Consider the following 18,024-nt stretch of genomic DNA (forward strand, 5'->3'; position numbering starts at 1 on the left):
ATTTTTCAGCTGCACTGAAATGCGATCCAATAACGGGATGATACTACTGGCAGAAAAGAAGAAGAAGTCGACAGGAAGTGGTAGGAGGATGGCGTTTCAATGACTTATTGTGTAAAACTTATTCACGTGTGACATTAATCGCGTTTCTTATGCAACGGAAACACCGCAACTGCAAAATTGTGTTTTTTCAACATTAGTGGAATATTAACAAAGTTTGTGCACATGTGGAATGCAAACGCAGTTTCCTATGAATACCTCTGCAGTACTGCAGCACCGTCTCCATGGCGCTCTTTCTGTCAGAGTCCCAGCGGATTCGGGCCGAGCCGGTGCTTTCGCTGTCCTGAGGCCACCAGCCCTGCCACAGGTACACCTCGTGGTGGTTGTCCACCAGGAACAGGGCTGAACGAGAGATGCATTTAGGATCAGATGAGTAGGGATTGTTGGAGAGCTTTGAAAAGTTAGCTACTAGCTAGCGGTCAGACGTAGACACAAATCCTCGCCACAGAAGCTGAGTGAGGATCTTTGAGCAGCCAGAGCTCCAGGCTGTGTTTACCTGGCTGTGAGGCTCCGTAGAGATCCTCCTGAAGGAACGGCATGGAGCTGACCTGCTCCGGGTCTCTGGCTGGGTACAGAAACTCCACGACTGCAAACTCTCCAGAGCTGCTGCTCAGCTGGTACAGACCAGGCGTGAAGTTAAACCTGCCGAGATCTGAGCAGCAAAGGTTCCTATTAAAAGGGGCAGTTATCTCTTTCCACACAACATTTTTTAGCACAATCAAGCACAATCAAGTAACTGTTACCTTCAGTGGTCACAAAAATGGCATATATATCAAGTATGACTTTAAAAAATTGGACTTTGTAATAACGCCTTGAAATTATGCCTCTGTCTCTTTAAGAAACTCCTGCTGTTTCTGAAACTAAACCTTCAGGAAGTCATCACAACATGGCTCCTCTATTAACTTCCACTATTAGGTTCCCACAACAGAATGAAACGAAAAGCACCAGTAGAGCAATCTTTCAAGTCATCAAGTTGGAAACTCTGTGATTTGTGTTTTTCTTTATTTTCCATGTACATCAACACAAAAGAAAACATACTGTACATATCCTCTTTTGGCAAATGATGGTTGTTTTTCTTTTGATGGTTTCATACAGCTATTCAACCAGAGAGCACTTTATCACTTTATGTCTAATAAACAAAAACTAAATTGAAATTGTCTCATTGAGTGACACATGCAGGATCCCCCAACTTCCCCAATGTTTCTTGTTTTTTTTCTGTCCTAAATTTTATTCAAGGTGACATTAAAAAGGTCTTAAAAGTTTGACATGTGAAGTGTTGATGCTGCCACCATGTCGCTGCTTCAGGTTGTAGATTTCAGCAAAAAAAAAAATGTCTGTCCTCCTTTGGCATATGATTAATGATTTTCTTCGTTTTTCCTTGTTTTAGAGACTAAAAATACATAGAAAAGTGATGGCTCTTTCAAAATGACAACTTTACTATAGTAGATTAGAAATTGTTCTTTTTCCAAACATTATGTAACATTTGTGGAATTAATGGAGCCTTATTTAGCTGGAATGAGGGCCAAAATGGCTCTTTGGGTTGTAAAGTTTGCGGACTTGATCCTCATGAATACAGAGACTTTTTACAATAGAACCAGGCTGAGAGCTGACTGACTGATAGTTTAATTTATAGGTTCTTTCTTTGTAACCAGAGCAGCAAAGAGGACCTAAACAGCTCAATAGCTCCACCTGCTGACCAAGAAGGGAGACAGTGTAACTCCATGAGATGCTGCAGCTGGGTTCAGGTCAGCCTTTGGTTGTTGGCTTCACTGTTGGTATTAAAATAAATCATGTAAATGTGAAGAACGTTACACTGATACAAATGTTAAGAAGTTCTTCAGTGTTCCTGGATTATGCCATAATTGTGCAGCTGCTGTGGCTGATGAAACTAAGTATGAACCTTTGGTTATAAGCAGTAAACTGATCAGCTAAAGAACCACACACACAGTGAAGTAGGGTTTTGGCAGCATCATGATCTGGGATTACTTTTCTTCAGATGAAACTTAATGTTTGAGAAAATTGGATGAAATCACCAACAATTCCAAACAGTTACATCTGCCCCAAAACCTTCAGGTGTCTGTCTTGTTTTGAAGACTTCCATCTTTCGCTTCCTAGCAAAGGAAAACAAAGGTATATTTTTGGAAGGATTTAGTCTTTACCTAATGCTAATCGGATAAAACACCCAGGGCCTCCTAAATAGGGCTGTGGACGAGACAGTCTCACAGTCAGAGATGTGGAGAAGTTTTGCCAGGGAGAGAGGAAATATTAAGCAAAGATGTGAATGACTTCTACCGAGGAAGATTAAATGCAGAAACTGACTGAAAATGTGTTAAAGTTGGTTTGGTCGTAGTTTGAAAAAGATGAAATCTGCAACAAAACTCTAGGTAAAAAGCACATTATTAGGTGTATTCAACTTTAATAGCCTTTCATGATAATATTTCAAATGCGGTGCCATTATGTGATTCTTTTTACCAGTTAGACCTGCTGACTCACCATGAAGCATGCAGTCGTAGGCCTTCCTGTCCCTCCTGCCCAGGGCTTCCCAGAACCCCGCCGGCTCCGCTTCTTCGTCACATTCCCATATCGTCACTCTGCTGCTGCTGTGCAGCCCCGTCTCCAGAGGACAACTGCACAAAAAAAGCAAACAAAAAAAAAAGCAGGCTACACTACCAGACCTGTTCATATTTCAACAACAACTTCTCGGGAAAAATGTCCTCAGGAAAGCAGAATTTCCACTCACTGTTCTTTGAGTCTGTTGGCGGCGACGCGTGCCACCTCCCGAGTGTGTGTCTGGGATTTGCAGCCGTGCCACAAGTAAATGAGGGCCTGGCTGACACCCAGCAGAACCATGGAGACTCTGGAACGCAGACTGCTGCAGTGGCAAGCCACCTCCAGCAGGTGGCCCTCCACCTCCACCTCACCCCGCACGCAGTAAAGACGCCAGTCATCTGTGAACAGGAGAAGGTCACTGCTGTGAGACCAAATGGGTTAAATATTGACTACATGATTGAATATAAAAGGAAAAATAGAGCTTTTAATATTAGAAAAATGAAAATGTCTGATATCATTAAACAAGCCTAACTTTGTGAACTTTCCTCCTCCTCTTCTCTTTTCCCTGAGTGGACAATCATTCCCCCTTTGAAACACTGAAGGAAACATGGCGGCTCCTTCCCCTGGAGGACCTGAACCTGGAGGAAAGTCAAGGCGAACATTAGTGTGAAGCTAAAATGAGCATGTTCACACGGAGTTTCACTGTGAACACAGAGGTTAAACCAGAAAACACACTGACCTGCGCTCCCCGCTCCTCGTCCAGCTCCACCGTCATCAGCGCCGACGTTCCCTTCTCGTTGACGGTGGAGTTGCGGCCCTGCCAGAAGAAGTAGCAGCACTTCTCCTTCCCAGCTCCGGCGGTCTTCTGCTGCTCTGGATTCTGTCTCTTCCCAACTGATGAGAAAGTGTAGGAACCACTCTAATCTGAAATCTTTTATTTAGAGCACAAGTTCAGATGTAAAGAGGCAGTGTTATGTGTTCTGTAAGGCAGAAGCTTGGAAACTGCAGCTCAGAGGAGGAGCTTTGTCCTCAAAGCTGGGTCTAGGTTCGAGTAAACAAGTTGCACAGGTGAATGGTTGCTATGGGAGATAGAAGGATTTCTGAAACATGAATGAAAGAACCCAGGCAGCACTGCAGGTATTTTTAATGAGGGGAAAAACATCATAACATAATGTAAATCTCAAAAAAAGCTAATTTTACATAACACTGCCCCTTTAAATCGTTTCCAATCCATGACGGCAGCACTGACCTGCAGCGCTGACCATGTATTTCCACTTGACCACGTAGGTGTCGCCGTCGTGGAACTGGCCGATGCTCTGGCGGGGCAAACGGCTGTAGTCGAACTCCAGGATGTGCCACACCTCCACTGCCAGAGTGCTGATCTCGTAGCTCCGCCACTCCTCGGCCTCCACCAGGCCGTAGCCCCGCCCCACGTTGAACCCGTCTAAAACGGTGCAGACCGGCGCTTGATGGAGGGAAAGCATCAAGGAGGCGTTGAATGCACGAGGGTGATCTGAAGTAGGCTGTTCCTGGGAAAGATGCAGGAAAAGGTGAGAAGACAGAGTTTATATGCAGACTTGCTGATGCTGAACAGGAGAACATCAAATGTTCTGAACGTGACACCTTGTGGTCCGCGATGTCGTCGTTTGTTGTGCTGGGACTGGGCGTCTTCCTGGAGTCACTCCAGTCCTGAAACTTCTCCTTGAACAGGGTGGTCTCATTGTGTTGAGTCAGGCGGCCAAACACTGCCCAGTCGGGCCGGCCCTGGCCTTTTCTACACACACACACAGATAATGACAAGGCCCAGATTTTAGTCATTAATATTAAGCTTTTTAAAACTTCTTAGACTTTTTTTTTTACGTTACATCCAGAAACTTTAATGCGTCTTATTGGAAATTTGGATCCAAAAACAAGACGTGCAGCACATTTGTAAAGCATAAGAAGGAAAATTATATATAGTTCACAATATTTTAGCAATAAAAATCTAATAAATGTGGCATCCATTTGTATTCCGTCCCCAAGAGGCAATACTTCAGCCAGCATCTGTGTGTCGTTACATCCGTCCATCCAATTACAGAATCAAATCTTTTGGTGTATGTCTTCACCCTCTTTGGACATCTAGAGTCACTTTTGCCCATTCTTCTCAAATTAGCTTCAGCTCATTCGTATTGAGCTCATTCATCTGATTCTCAGTTGGATTTAGTTTGACCTACCCTCATCTAAAACATTCTACTTCCTGCTCTGTAGGTGGGAGCTCGGCTGGGCTCCCCAAATGGTTGCCATAGGATACCATAGGATAGCCAAGGATCCGTCAAACATGCATTAATGGGTCAAAGCAATGGGACCATGTATGTGTTTAACCATGGAATCACATTATATCATGATAGAAAGCTCTTAAAAGTCAATTTTGCATAACACCTTGAAACAGTGAGTGGTGTATAGGTTTGAAAATGTTAAAGTGTGTTTCCCTACTTTGGAATGAGTGGGTTACACTCTCCTGGGTCCAGTGGGTTGATGTCACAGTTTGTGTAGTCGAAGGTGCCGTTCCAGAGATGCTTAGCCAACTGGAAAGCAACCTTCCTCTGCGCCAGAGTCACTTCCTTCCCATGCCAGATATACATCTCACTGCCAAAGTCAAACACCAAAACCTGCACAATAATCCAAAGAACAGACAGGATGAGGTCTCCATCATGATCCTAAAACTGTAGGACCTCACTTGAGACCCTGTCTGAATTAATTCTATATTTGTTCTGATTCTAATGGTAATCTAACCTCTTTGGGGTTGAGGAGTGTACAGCGGGGCATTCTGGCCCAGAAGTCGTCGTCTGGGACCAGCTTGTCACCCATCAGGCGGTAGATGCAGTTTGTCTCCACGATGGCGGCTTCATACAGCTCGTCTTCGTCTGGAGTTCCTGCTGCTACAAGAACAAACAGAGGGATTCAGCTGGCGTTCCATCACTGAGCGTTCTTCTAGACAAACTTATGCTATGTTTGGTTAATGATTGACACTTGTACATTCCGCACAGAAAAACAGACGTGGAATTAGGCCGACAACTTCTGCAGCATTTATACGCTGCAGTGCGTCCCCGCTGTAGTCCATGTTCTCTGAACTCTAGGGCCAATAAACTGCATGCAACAGAGTTTCCACAGGAAAATGTGCTAAGGCCTGCTGGTAGGGGTGCTAGAGCAGTCATGCAGCGGCCAACTGCAGTTTTGAGTTAAAAAATGTTTAAAGTTGACAGAAAATTTGCAAATATCACTATGTGTTATTGGAAGACATGATTTACAATCCCAAAACACGAAATACAAAGTCTTAAAAAGGGGCAAACATAAAAGAAATACAATTAAAATAATTTTTGGCACTTCAGTTGTTTTATCCAAATGAAAATGTCCAGAACTTTATGATCTTTTATCCATGAGTTGTCACTTAATTTGTTGCAGCTGCTTGTAGAGAGGTAAAGACAGGCAGTGATTACAGAGTTGACCTCCTTGCCTCTATATATATATAGTGATCATATTATGTTGTCTTTGTGCTTCCAGTCATTTCACCAAAGAGTTCTCTTTAGCTCGTCTTTGCTATCACTGCAAGAACACCTATAATAAATAAACATACAATCCTCAGACTGGTAGGGACGCAAATAAAGCCTGGTGGTCCACCAGGTTTATAATTCAGTTGTTTTGCTTGTCCGCCATGTTCCTCTGCCCAGAACTGTGCGGAAAGTTTAATAGACACCGACAGAGTGGAGAACCGTGGCTTTGAACCGGAATTTGACAGTTTAATCCAAAGCTCACACTGATAACTCGACTGTCCTCCGAGACACTTCCAGAACTCCTGGACTGCATGGCTGTGTGCGCCGGCGCCTTCGTCTATCATCTGGACGTAGTCTGCTCGGCAGCCCAGGTCTCTCTTAGTCTGGATGAAGTTGGCCAATTCTGACGCCTTTCAGGAAAAACAAAATGCAAAGATGATTGATATTGCCTAAAGGGAGAAAAAAAAACAGCAAGCGAAGCTCAACAGACTGATCTCCACGTTCCGGTTCCGTACTTTGCTTTTCTCGATGACATTGGCGAACTCTCCGATCCAGACGAAGCAGTGGTGCGGGGTGACGAGCAAGAAGCAGTCTCCGCTGTTCAGAGAGGAAGCTCTGGGCTCCACCAGGCGGACCTGGACATGCCGTCGGCCTGGTTTCACACAAACACACACACACCCAGACAGGTGGATTATCAGTGGCTACTCTGCTCATTGCTCATTGCCGCCTGGATTATCACACAAGAGCCATCAGACCTAAATTGTGCCCGCCGCGATGAAGTTGACACGGTAAATATGTCTAATGATCATCTAAAGCGCTAAAACTTTGGGGATTTCCAGCTAATGGCAGTCAGCAGAGGCTGTGGTCTAAATTTGAGCCTGTGAATCCTACCGCTGTTCGGCTGGGACAGATAACCTAACAAAGCCCCTGCTGCATTGGATTTGCTTTGGATTATGGGCAGTGGGGGTTCAGAGGAGCAGATCAGCCCAGGATGGCGTGAGGTGACCTGGGGAGAATGATTTAGAGCCACAGCTGTTGCCAACATACGTGTGAGGGAGATAAAAGAGAGACGCCAAAATAGAGCGAGTCCTGTCTCTCCTTTTAGATGTCATCAGCAGAGGACGCCCAGGAAGCAGCATCCTTCAGGCTTCGACTGAATCAGAGGGCATTTATTTTTCCGTTCAAATCAGTAAGCCTTACTAAGCCTTCAAAGTTTTCAATGTGACTGACTTGTGCAACAATATCCAAAAATGATGTTAGCGGTTAGGTTTCAGATGTATTCTTAAAGCTTCTATAAAAAATATGTTTCCATATTTATTAAAACTGTCACTGTTGTGACAGTATAAAAGACCAAGCTAATCCACCTCCTCCCTGTGCTGCTAATGCCTTCTGAAGAGATGCACTGCTCCCAAGGACTAACAACCAGAGTGCTATCAATCATCCTCATGAACGTGCTGCTAAATATGCTACTAGCTGTAGCTGAGAAACAACTCAGCTACAGGTAAATGTCATCTGATGTCATTGGTGGCTATGCTAGCTAGCCTTAGTATCCATAACAGGCTGCTGTCAGAAAGAAGATGCATCACAGAGGAGGAGGGGTGAGTGGCACACAAATGGGCTTGATGGACAGCGCTAAGACCCTCCTCCTGGACCTGATTGGTTGTTTCTAGATAGATGGATGTTGACCAATGAGATGAACAAATGAAAGGATGGATTTCTAGGTAGGGATACAACTGTTACAGTTGGATAAGAAATACAATCCTAAAATGTTTTTATCTTGTTATCCACTTGTTTTATTCCCTGTGCTTTTCCAGACTTGCTGAGATCAAATGCCTTGTTTTCACTTCTTCAGACTATTATAAACTTGAGAATTACATCAAGCAGATGTCGTCAGCGCAGGTTTGTTTGTAAATTCAGAGCTGACTGACCTTTGACCTGAAGCAGCATGAGTTTCTTGTACGGCACGGCGCTGTTGTTGGACGCCTGCTCGGAGACGCCGACGCTGCGCAGGCTGACGCTGCTGAAGTTCTCCTTGCTCGCTAAACCGGCCAGAGCCACTTCAGAAAACCCAGAGTTCTTGTTCACTACAGAGAGCACAACGAGCAAAGATGAGTACAGAACTAATGCCGATTACAAACTATTCCTGAGTCACTATTTTGCTTTATAAGACGGTGCATTATCCTGCAGAAATGAACGTAAAGCAAACATTGCATGTTCACTCATTTTTTTCCATACACATGTCAAACATGCAGTAGTGGACATACCAGAACAGAAACCAGTAGTAGTGGAGGACTGAATGGTAAAACAAGACTTTTGTAGCTGATTTCATCCACAGAAATATTGCAGATTATGCAATAGAAAAGTAACATGAGGAGAAAAACTCCAACATGATTTAAGTCGTTTTGCAATTCCTGTTTGCCAAACAGGAATTTCTCAGGCAAACTAGGTGAATGCTAGTTTTTACTAATACACCACAGGAAAATAAACCAAACATACACACTAGATGTTTTTTCTTTCAAATAAAAGAGCTTCAGTTAAAGAAAGAATAGATGCGCAAACCCTCCTTACTCACTCTTCTCCACCTTCATCCTTTTGCTCTCCAGCAGGCCGATGTTGAGTCTCTGCTCTGTGTACTCGTGTCTGATGTCCTCTCTGGCTGCCAGCTTCTTCAGCGGGTTCCTCGATGACTGAACGTTGCGGTTCGGCCGCATCGCCCTCTTGTGCTGCACCATCGCCGAAGTCAATCTGGAAAGACCGAGATGAAAGGTCAAAGTAAGGTCAAAGCATTTCTTTTTTTTTGAAAGCTCGGTCTCCTGACAGTTGAAGCTTACTTTGGCACCTCGGGGTCAAAAATGGCATCGAAGTCGTCGTCTATCTCCACCCTGTTGGTGCTGCCAGGATGTTCGTCCATGTGGCGGTAGAACTTGGAAAAAGCTTCGTCTTCCAGGGTCATCACTTCCTTCACTTTCTTCTCAGTCACAGAGATGGTCGCCTCTGGCAGGCCAGGCACTGAGGAGAGACATCACACCCGTACGTTTTCACTTGGGTTGCTCTAAATATCCCCAGAGATCCACCGATCAGAATCAATATCTGTATTGTAAAAATTCTAGATCTGGTATCTGTGACAATGTCCATAAGAGCGAATCTGTTCAGTCTAATCCTATGCTTTGTGTTTATATTATATTTTAGAATTCCTAATTGTACTTTCTGAACCATTTGAAAGAAGGTTTATTGCTATTTTTACATATTTGACCAAAATAGTCACCATATTGTTTTTGTCAGTTTCAGTTTCTTCATTATTTACTTTAAATTGGCGGTTCTACTCTTAAATGATCAAATTAAAGTTGTTTTTATATGTTTGACCAAGCTTGTGAAGCTTTTGGTGTATTTAAATGTGATGTGCAGAGTTATCAAATAAAAGTGTAATTCAGAACATTTATGCCTGTGTTTCAAAAAGAAATGTTTTCAGTCAATTCAGCTTTATGTCTCTGGATTGGAATCGGCTGATACTAAATGTCAGATATCGGTATCGGAAGTGAAAAAAAAGGATCAGTGCTTCCTTAAATATCACATCAACAAAATTTTTATTTTTATTTAAAAAACTGCACAATTACTACCCATCAACACTTTTGACAAGTGTCATTTTTTTTCTCCATGCTTCTTACTAGCAGTTTGTTAACCTTAGTTTAGAATAGGACGTACCTTTACTGTTGATCTTTCCAAGGAACGACTCGAGCTTCTCTAGCTTTACGTCCGATTCCAGGTTCAGATCTGGAACAGCCTTAATCGCTGCTCAGACACACACACAAACACACGTTACACATTTCTTGTTAAATGCAGCAGTCTGTACATGTAGACCTCAGACAATCACCAACCACGATGGACAGTATGTTGATCTGAGTGTTTGAAATGTTTCCTGCAGGTGAATATGAGCCGTTCTGTACTTTAGGGTCATGCACATTCACTGAGGTGAAAACCATCCAACAGGCTGGTTTCTATTGGGCTTCCAGAGCCAATAGAAACCTCATGGTTGTGTTGGTGACATTTCTATTTTGAATAATGATAGAAAATAGAAAAAAGGGGAATAAACCTGGGAATTCCTCCATGTCTTTTGAAAAAGAACAAAACAATCAATTAACATTGGCATAAAAAACTATTTCAATCAGACATGCACCAAGAAACTGGATGGAAATCTGATGTTTTTCCAGGAAGTAAAAGGCTCCATACTAAACACTAGCTGAGGTGAAAGTTATGTTGTTACTGTTATTTATCTCTATTTATTTAATGAAGAATTAATGGAAACACTGCAATTGCAAAATTGTGTTTTTTCAACATTACTGGAATGTAGACCAAGTTTTTTGCTCATTTGTAATGGAAACACATCTAGTGTTACATAACAGGTAATCAGAGGCTTGAGGTGAAGAGCAAAAACTGCAATAAGTGTTTGTTATAATAAAAGTCAGACTGACCTTCCTGCGGTTTGGAGACAGCCAGACTGTTCTTTGATTTGGAGTGGAGGGGAGAGTGGAGAGCAGAGGGAGAGGCCAGCCCTACAGGAACACACAAGATCAAACCTGGAATCAGATGTTTCCATCTTCTGCATTGTTGAATATGTATTTGACAAACTGTAAAAAAAAAAAAGATCCATAGAGATGTTTAGCTTGCCCTCTGACCTTTCTTCACCATCCGTGCAGCCACAGTGAACTGGGTGGAGTCATTGGCAGCTCCGTGACCTTTGGTCTTCCAGGCCTCCTCCCGCGCCTCAATCAGCTGCTTCCTCTCCTGGATGGACATGTGAGCCTCCAGACTCTGGCTCTCCATCTCAGCTTCCGCTGTTCTCTGAGGAAAACACAGGAAAATCGGATGAACTCGGCACAACCGACACATGAAGGTAAAACTAAGGAACCAATACCGGCTGCATGCAGCAAACTGTAAATAATTCCATTAGTGCACCAAATTTAACCCAATAAACAGGAACCAAAGCTGCGTCTTATAGAGAAGATCATTGTTTCCAACAAAGTCAATGGGACTCGAACTGGAATTTGCCGTATTTAACTGATTAGGTGAAATTAAATACATGCATAAAACAATGTTCACAATCACCCTCTCTCACTGTACTTGTTCTCAGAGGAACCAAATACACATTTATTAGCACTCCTGGCAAAGATGAGTAGAAACATTTTTTTTTTTATTGCAGTAGAATAATCTCACCTTGATTTGGAAAGAACAATTCATGGGAAAATTATAAGGCTGGTTGATCTTTTTTAAATACCTCAACAACAATAGTCCAATTTTTTCTCTTTTTTCTTCCCTCTCTCTTTTTAAATTCGATTTATTCAAATATGTGACTTTAGAAAGGATTTTTTTAAACTTTCCTTCAAAGTCACCAGAATAGAAAACATAGTCATATAAATAATCTCATTCAAAAATCGCACAGTGAATCAAAGGAGATATAAAATAGATAAATAAATGCAAACCAATTTTGGTTTAAAAAGAATTGTCTGAAATCAGCTGCCAAGTGTAAATAAAATTATTGAATACACACCAAACTGCTGTGTCTCAACAGAATATCAGTTTTACAAGATGTTGAACACCTGGCGATGAATCTGGTCACTAACAAGTTTAAAGTAATAAAAGCAGCAAAACAGCATCACAGAACCTCTCCCATTGGTCAACTAATGGGCATATTTTGTGTTTGCATAATTTTATTGTAAAGTGAGAAAACTCAACAGTTGCACAGACTCTACATCTTTATTTCTGACAGGGTCACCTTCCTTCTCCATGGGTGTCTGTCATCCACCTGCAAGGGTCTGGGTGATCTGGTGGCCTTCAATCACATGGATGGACGGATGGATGAATGGATGGATGGATGGGAGAGGACGAAATTAACAGATGAGGATGGAAATATGGGAAATACCTAAAAGCTGCATATGAAGCGCAAGCTGCAGGGGCCGTGATGCTGAATTCACAATGATAAGCAGTGGAGTCACCAATAGATGGGATAAAACGGCAGCAGGACCATATGACCATTATGTGCTTTAGCAAAACACTGCAAACACTAAATCTTATGAGGTCATTTTTACTGCAGATATCTTAAGACACTTGAAATAAGACAAAACTAACTTACAAGTAGTTTTTCAGTAAGATGTGAGCATAGCTTAAGTCAATAATTCCTTAATACTGATGAAAATGTTCTAAATTAATATATTAGAGGACATTTTCCCCATGTTACAAATGAGATAATCTGAGAATGAAACAAGTATTTTTTATCAATGTTAAGGAATTATTTACTTAAAACAAGCTTCTGTATGATGCTGAAAAATTACTTGTAGTTAGTTTTGTCTTATTTTAAGTGCACCAAAAATATTTGCATTAAAATACTTGGTAAGATTTTGTGCTTTTGCTGTGAAAATAGCTTTTTGTGTATGACAGCAGTTGGCATGACAGAGCAGAACCAGATAATCAGTGGGAATCCGATTATTTTCTCTCTTTGTAAGCTGTTCATGAATTGGTACAGGCATGTGTGTACGGCTTACACTGGTTTGATCAGGTATGTGGGCAGCAGGCAGGAAAACAAGCAAGCAAGACTAAAAAAAACCTGCTGGGATTTCCTACCTGGCTGGCCGTGTCGTCAAGGGAAGTATGGAAAGGAGGATCAGGAGGAGGAGAGGAAGCAGCAGGAAGGACAGGCTCCTGCAGCAGGCGCAGAAAGAGGAAATACATGCTATAGCAGGAAAATACAGCTGATACATGCAGCTCTGTATCCTGATTGGGGTCATGTTAGCCAGAAAATCAAGTCTGATAAAGGCCACTAGCAAGAAATTGTTTTTAAAAGTAGCTTTCCTTATTTCTAGAGTTTGACATTTACATAGATATACACTTCCATCTGGAATAAAACAGATACTACTATGCATTAGAGAGGCTTTTTAAAAATGATTGGGATCGGAGCTCCGACTAAAACAACTTAAAGCAGCTCGGTGCCCATTGTCGGACCACTGCTGGATTTTGCCAGCATCACCCTCAGCTAGAAGTGCTGAAGTTGATTTGTGGAGCCACTTTAAATGAGAGCAGCTGAAGGAATGGCTGTTAAATTTTATAATGCTCAAAGCAAAGTGTAGAGTTAATGAAGCAGGAAAACGGCCTTTGCTATAACTTCCATCTGATAAACCGAATTGAAATACGTTACAAGACAATTTACAGTCCTATGAAAACGGCAAGTAAAACATGCTAATATTAGCCTAGCACTTCAGCAAACGGCTGAGTGTGCAAACATTCATGGAAGCAGACAGACTAGGTTTTTGTGTCAATTCATATTTCCATTACAAACAAACAAAGCTATGATGGTTTTAGACAATGCAATGCTAGGCTAACCTAGCTAACACCATGATGGAGCATAAAGATAGGAAGGAGTGCAGCGTGTCAAATGTTGAGTAAATAAAGTAGCACCCACTTAAACATATACAATGTTTTATACTTCAAGTTACTTTACTATTACTATTATTCTCTGTTATTTTAAATATATTCCATTTTAATGAAATAGACGAGGAATTAGTAATGGTCAAATCATAAATTGCATCATTACTGGCAACAAAAAAAAAAGAAGAAATCCCATCATGCATATTGATATAAATCAAATTTTTAAAGTTGTATGAGACATGTCCCAGTTTTCCCAACAATTTTTGATATAAAAACATTTTTATCTTCACATATGTCATATTTTTATTAACTGACCAAAAATTAAGAAAGTCAGTTTAAGTGACTTTTTATTAATTAATTTCTCAAGTGGGGCTAATTCAAGCTACGTAGCTCAAAATGATTGATAAAATGATTAAAAACATTGTTTATGTTCTTGATTTGTGACCCCCTGCAATCAGGGGTATTTTATTAATACCCTCTGATTTTATCCATGCACTTGAAAATTAATTATGAATGCATAAATAGATAAATAGATGTCAGATCAAAATGTTAACCATTAAAGTTTGTGTGTGACAAACGCCAAACTCACCAGACAGTGCAATGATGAACCCAAAGTGAGAAAATTGTCAACACTAATAAAAGGAACCAACCCAGAACCAAACGGTACCACCACCAGATAACACACTCTGCAGGCTGGATTTCTGTTACACCAGGTTGATTTTTTTTTATCAACAGGACAAAAAAAAAAGAAAAAGAATTTTGTAAATTTTAGACACTCTTCTGATCAGAACAGGGTTGATGAATCTCACCGCAGAGTGCTTTGGCCACAAAGTTCTTACACACTGGCCCTTACCAGAAACGGATTGGATACAGAAACATCCTCAGTCATCATCAGAGAATCATCGTCCTGCAGACAGGCAGCCGAAGAAAAGGGACATTTTCTGAAAGCTCTCATGCCGTGACATGCACTTCATAGGTAGATCAAAATCCTTAAATTATTTTAAGTCTTGCTCGACTACTTATTTTCTGTCAATCTCATCTCTACTTTTGTTTTTTTGTTCAAACACAGGAAACATGAAGGACATCCACTGGTCTGGATAAATAGGAGGATAGAAAACAAGACCGACTGTACTTCCTGTTAGCCTTCATTTAACCTCCGTGTATTCACTCATCTGTCCCTAATTTAAAAATTAGGCCGTTTGTTAAATTTGAGAAATGTTTTCCCCGGAGGGTCTGACATCACACACACAGGAATCAAAACTTGACCTTAAATCAGCTAAAAAATAATAATAATAAAACTTCAGTCAGTCAGTTCGGGTGGAGCTGCCTAAGCTCTGATAAGCAGCTGGAAACAACAGCAGTTGCTCCAAAGAAGCCACAGAGAATATGTCTAAACAGAGAGGTACATGTGCTGCGCCTGTCCTAAAACCTCCCTTCAAAAACACACCAGTGGTGGAGAAACAGAAAAACAGGAAGCATGCAGGGACAGAAATCTGCTTTTATTTTATTTTTATAAGGTGAAAGACATGCAGGCTGGAGCGAGACATTGACAGATTACAGGCAACGTGCAGCTCAGAGGGCAGAAAAGAGAAAGTTAGGCAGGAGAGAATACAAAGGCTACATTTATCAGGACAGTTGGACATTATCATCACACAACAGGTAGTCCAAGAGTTTTCACAGTAACGTTTGAGGCTTAAAGCATACTTTTTACTGGTAAGTTTACACGTTTACTATGCTGGTCTCAATCCTAGGAAGAGGATATAATTTTCCTTTCACAATTTGGCCCCAAGTTTTTAGGTCACTTGGCAGTTCTGGGCTGAGAATTACACATAAATAATACTTTACATTTGCCTAATTTCTTATTTTAAAAAGTTCAAGTATTTCAGCATGTGCTGTTAGAAAGTTTAAGGAATTGTTCATGCTCAAATGAGAACTTCATATTCAATTTATTTTCATTTCAGTTTAGACACCAATAGGGTTCCATACTTATCGAATGACAACCTCTCATAAAATCCTCTGGATATTAGATCATTTCTTCTCATGAATGGAAATCAGTGATTAGATTTCGATACAAGAACAACAAAACATCTACCAGCTGTATAAGACAGAGAAGAGGAAAGACAGACATGGACAATACACAACCTCTCTGTTTAGAGATATTCAAACTATTACCACATGACATTGCCAGTTTAATTTCCATAACCCTTTATTTAATGGCCAGTGATATTTCTTTGATTCTAAAGTTCTCAACATGTCGGCAACAAACGCTCAAGAATCTCTTTAAATCCTTGTTAATGACCAGTTGATACAGGCTGATGAATTAAGAGTTGGTGTGGCGTACACCAACTCTTAATGTCACTGCTGCAATAACGGCGCATTAACAGAACACAGTTTCTCCAGCATTAAACCAGATGACCCATATGATGTCTCAGTGTGGCCCTCTGAAGCGCTAACTCAGCAGTGAGGCGGTTACCTTCTTCCCGAAGCTCTGCTCCGCCTCCCAGAGCTGAGCTTGCTGCTCGCCCTCGGCAACCGTCGCCACGTCCTGCTTCTTATTGATCCTGTTCCTCCAGTCTTTCTCGCCGCTCTTCTTTAACAAGGCGACTCTGAAGGGGTAGAGGAACACAGTGTGGAGGAGCGAGAGGCACTGTTAATATGAATTAACACCCCACACACACCATGTTCTGCACTATGCTAGTTGGGTTCAAAAGATTCACTTTTATTTAAAATCTGCCACTTTAGCTCACTGCAGCCTGGTAAGCTTTGAAAACAGCTTTGTAGCACAGCTCTTAGCTCACTTTTAAACTGATTATTTGGAAACAAATACAGTTTCTGCTCATTTCAATCAGTTAAATTTAGGACATTTAGGATTATTATATTAATTATGTTTACAATTTCAAAACATAACCTACTAATCCAAAACGTTTGATTCAACTTTAACATTGGAAACTGTTAAGCATTACGACTCCTGTATTATTACTAGTTGTGTAATTTGGTGAACATTTTTAGTAAAGTTAATTGCACTATCTGCAATTAAATTGACACTTTAATTGCACAAAAGGACAATATGGTGGCCAATGCCTAGCATGCCACTAAATATCTGCACCAGGAGGACACGGCATGATTAATTTGTGTAAAAAAAAAAAGTGAATGACAGAAGTTGTATTATTATGGACTTAATTGAAGTAGGAGGAGTTTTAACTTGGAGCACAGAGAAGGCAGCATGCCCCTCACAACAAGCGCTCTGTTCCAGACACAGAGGACAACATCCTGTTCTGTCCCCAGACGTCCAAATCAATGCCAACAACAGGAAGTGAGTAGGCCTGACTCTGTCATCACTAACTGACTGCTTTGGAAGTGGGGCTGAGCCAAGCAGGTCCTGAAGTGGTCAGAGTGGGTGAAACGTGTGGCAGACACCACACAGATGTTAACATGTTATGTCACCAATCAATTTAGAGCTTGACTGTTTATCTTTGCCCATCCTCTAACCAGCAGGCTGAGCCTCAATGTGACATAACTAGAATTACATAAACATGTGACACTCCTGTGTTTAAGATAATAATTCCATGGAAAGCAAAAAAATATATTCTTAATATGAGAAACTAACAAAAAGTAAAATTTTTATCCACAACAATTGTGAGAGTAAAAGGGGTTTCTCCACTCTGACCTCCGTGCTGCTCTTACCTCTCTCTAATGGACATGTGTCGGCCAATCGTCACGTCGGTCATCTCTTCCTCTGGATCAAGCTGGACCGGGCCGACCGACTGGCCCCCTGCTGGGGGCTGAGGCTCGGCTATGGCCGATCCGAATGCATCTCTGGATGTTACTGCGGTGGAGTCTGGGAGCTCTGTGACAGCGGACGCACAAGGACACACACACACACACACACCCCCACACACACACACAAAGAGGAAACAGGATCAATAAATTGAAAGCACAGCAATGTTAAAAATCACACCATGAAAATGGGCATAAAAAAAGCAGCATTTGAAGAAGCAGAGACACCGCTCACTGGATTTCATGTCTCTGCCACAACTGTAATCAAACGTCCCACGTTGTAGAAACCCTGAGATTTTCCCCTCTAAGTACAACCTGAGCAACTCCAAGAACGGCTGCTTAACTAACTTCTGTTTTTGGAACCTGACATTCTGCATCAAGACCCTGAAGTGTTTGACTGAAAGTGACGGCTGCTTTGACGTGAAGGAAACCTGGAAACCACAGTCTGAATGTAAAGTTTTTCTTTCCCCCAAATACACACTGGAAGTGTGACTGGGAAAAGACATGGCTGACTGCTGAGTGAAACGTAAACCAGTGTTTGAATGGGCCACAGCTACACTATTCTAGATATTGTTTAGTTTTTATTTTTTTATATATATAAATCTGGGAATCCATGCTCTAAGATTCAGGTCAATAATGCTGTAGTACCTTACTTACTTATACTTATCTAGCAACCCTGAATAGGAGTATCTAG

The 18,024-nt window shown here is 41.5% G+C and overlaps 1 protein-coding gene across 5 annotated transcripts in view; it reads right to left on the reverse strand.

The window, feature by feature from the left end:
- svila (supervillin a) overlaps nt 1-18,024 on the reverse strand; it is a 73,883-nt gene that overhangs the window by 4,730 nt on the left and 51,129 nt on the right. For 4 of the 5 annotated variants that reach the window (XM_032550696.1, XM_032550698.1, XM_032550702.1 and 1 more), the window contains 23 exons: nt 17,238-17,400; nt 16,027-16,159; nt 14,407-14,460; nt 12,753-12,830; nt 11,908-11,964; nt 10,811-10,976; nt 10,607-10,687; nt 9,840-9,926; nt 8,969-9,146; nt 8,710-8,882; nt 8,066-8,221; nt 6,653-6,789; nt 6,400-6,547; nt 5,380-5,525; nt 5,080-5,255; nt 4,231-4,381; nt 3,857-4,136; nt 3,347-3,501; nt 3,140-3,245; nt 2,798-3,005; nt 2,551-2,684; nt 554-709; nt 256-399 (listed from right to left, as the gene is read on the reverse strand). In XM_032550696.1, coding sequence (XP_032406587.1) covers nt 256-399; nt 554-709; nt 2,551-2,684; nt 2,798-3,005; nt 3,140-3,245; nt 3,347-3,501; nt 3,857-4,136; nt 4,231-4,381; nt 5,080-5,255; nt 5,380-5,525; nt 6,400-6,547; nt 6,653-6,789; nt 8,066-8,221; nt 8,710-8,882; nt 8,969-9,146; nt 9,840-9,926; nt 10,607-10,687; nt 10,811-10,976; nt 11,908-11,964; nt 12,753-12,830; nt 14,407-14,460; nt 16,027-16,159; nt 17,238-17,400 — 3,267 coding nt within the window. The remainder of the gene's footprint in view (nt 1-255; nt 400-553; nt 710-2,550; nt 2,685-2,797; nt 3,006-3,139; nt 3,246-3,346; nt 3,502-3,856; nt 4,137-4,230; nt 4,382-5,079; nt 5,256-5,379; nt 5,526-6,399; nt 6,548-6,652; nt 6,790-8,065; nt 8,222-8,709; nt 8,883-8,968; nt 9,147-9,839; nt 9,927-10,606; nt 10,688-10,810; nt 10,977-11,907; nt 11,965-12,752; nt 12,831-14,406; nt 14,461-16,026; nt 16,160-17,237; nt 17,401-18,024) is intronic. The other variant, XM_032550701.1, reaches the window with a different exon arrangement.

Source organism: Xiphophorus hellerii, chromosome 21 (genome assembly GCF_003331165.1).
Source record: "Xiphophorus hellerii strain 12219 chromosome 21, Xiphophorus_hellerii-4.1, whole genome shotgun sequence".
Taxonomy (NCBI): domain Eukaryota; kingdom Metazoa; phylum Chordata; class Actinopteri; order Cyprinodontiformes; family Poeciliidae; genus Xiphophorus; species Xiphophorus hellerii.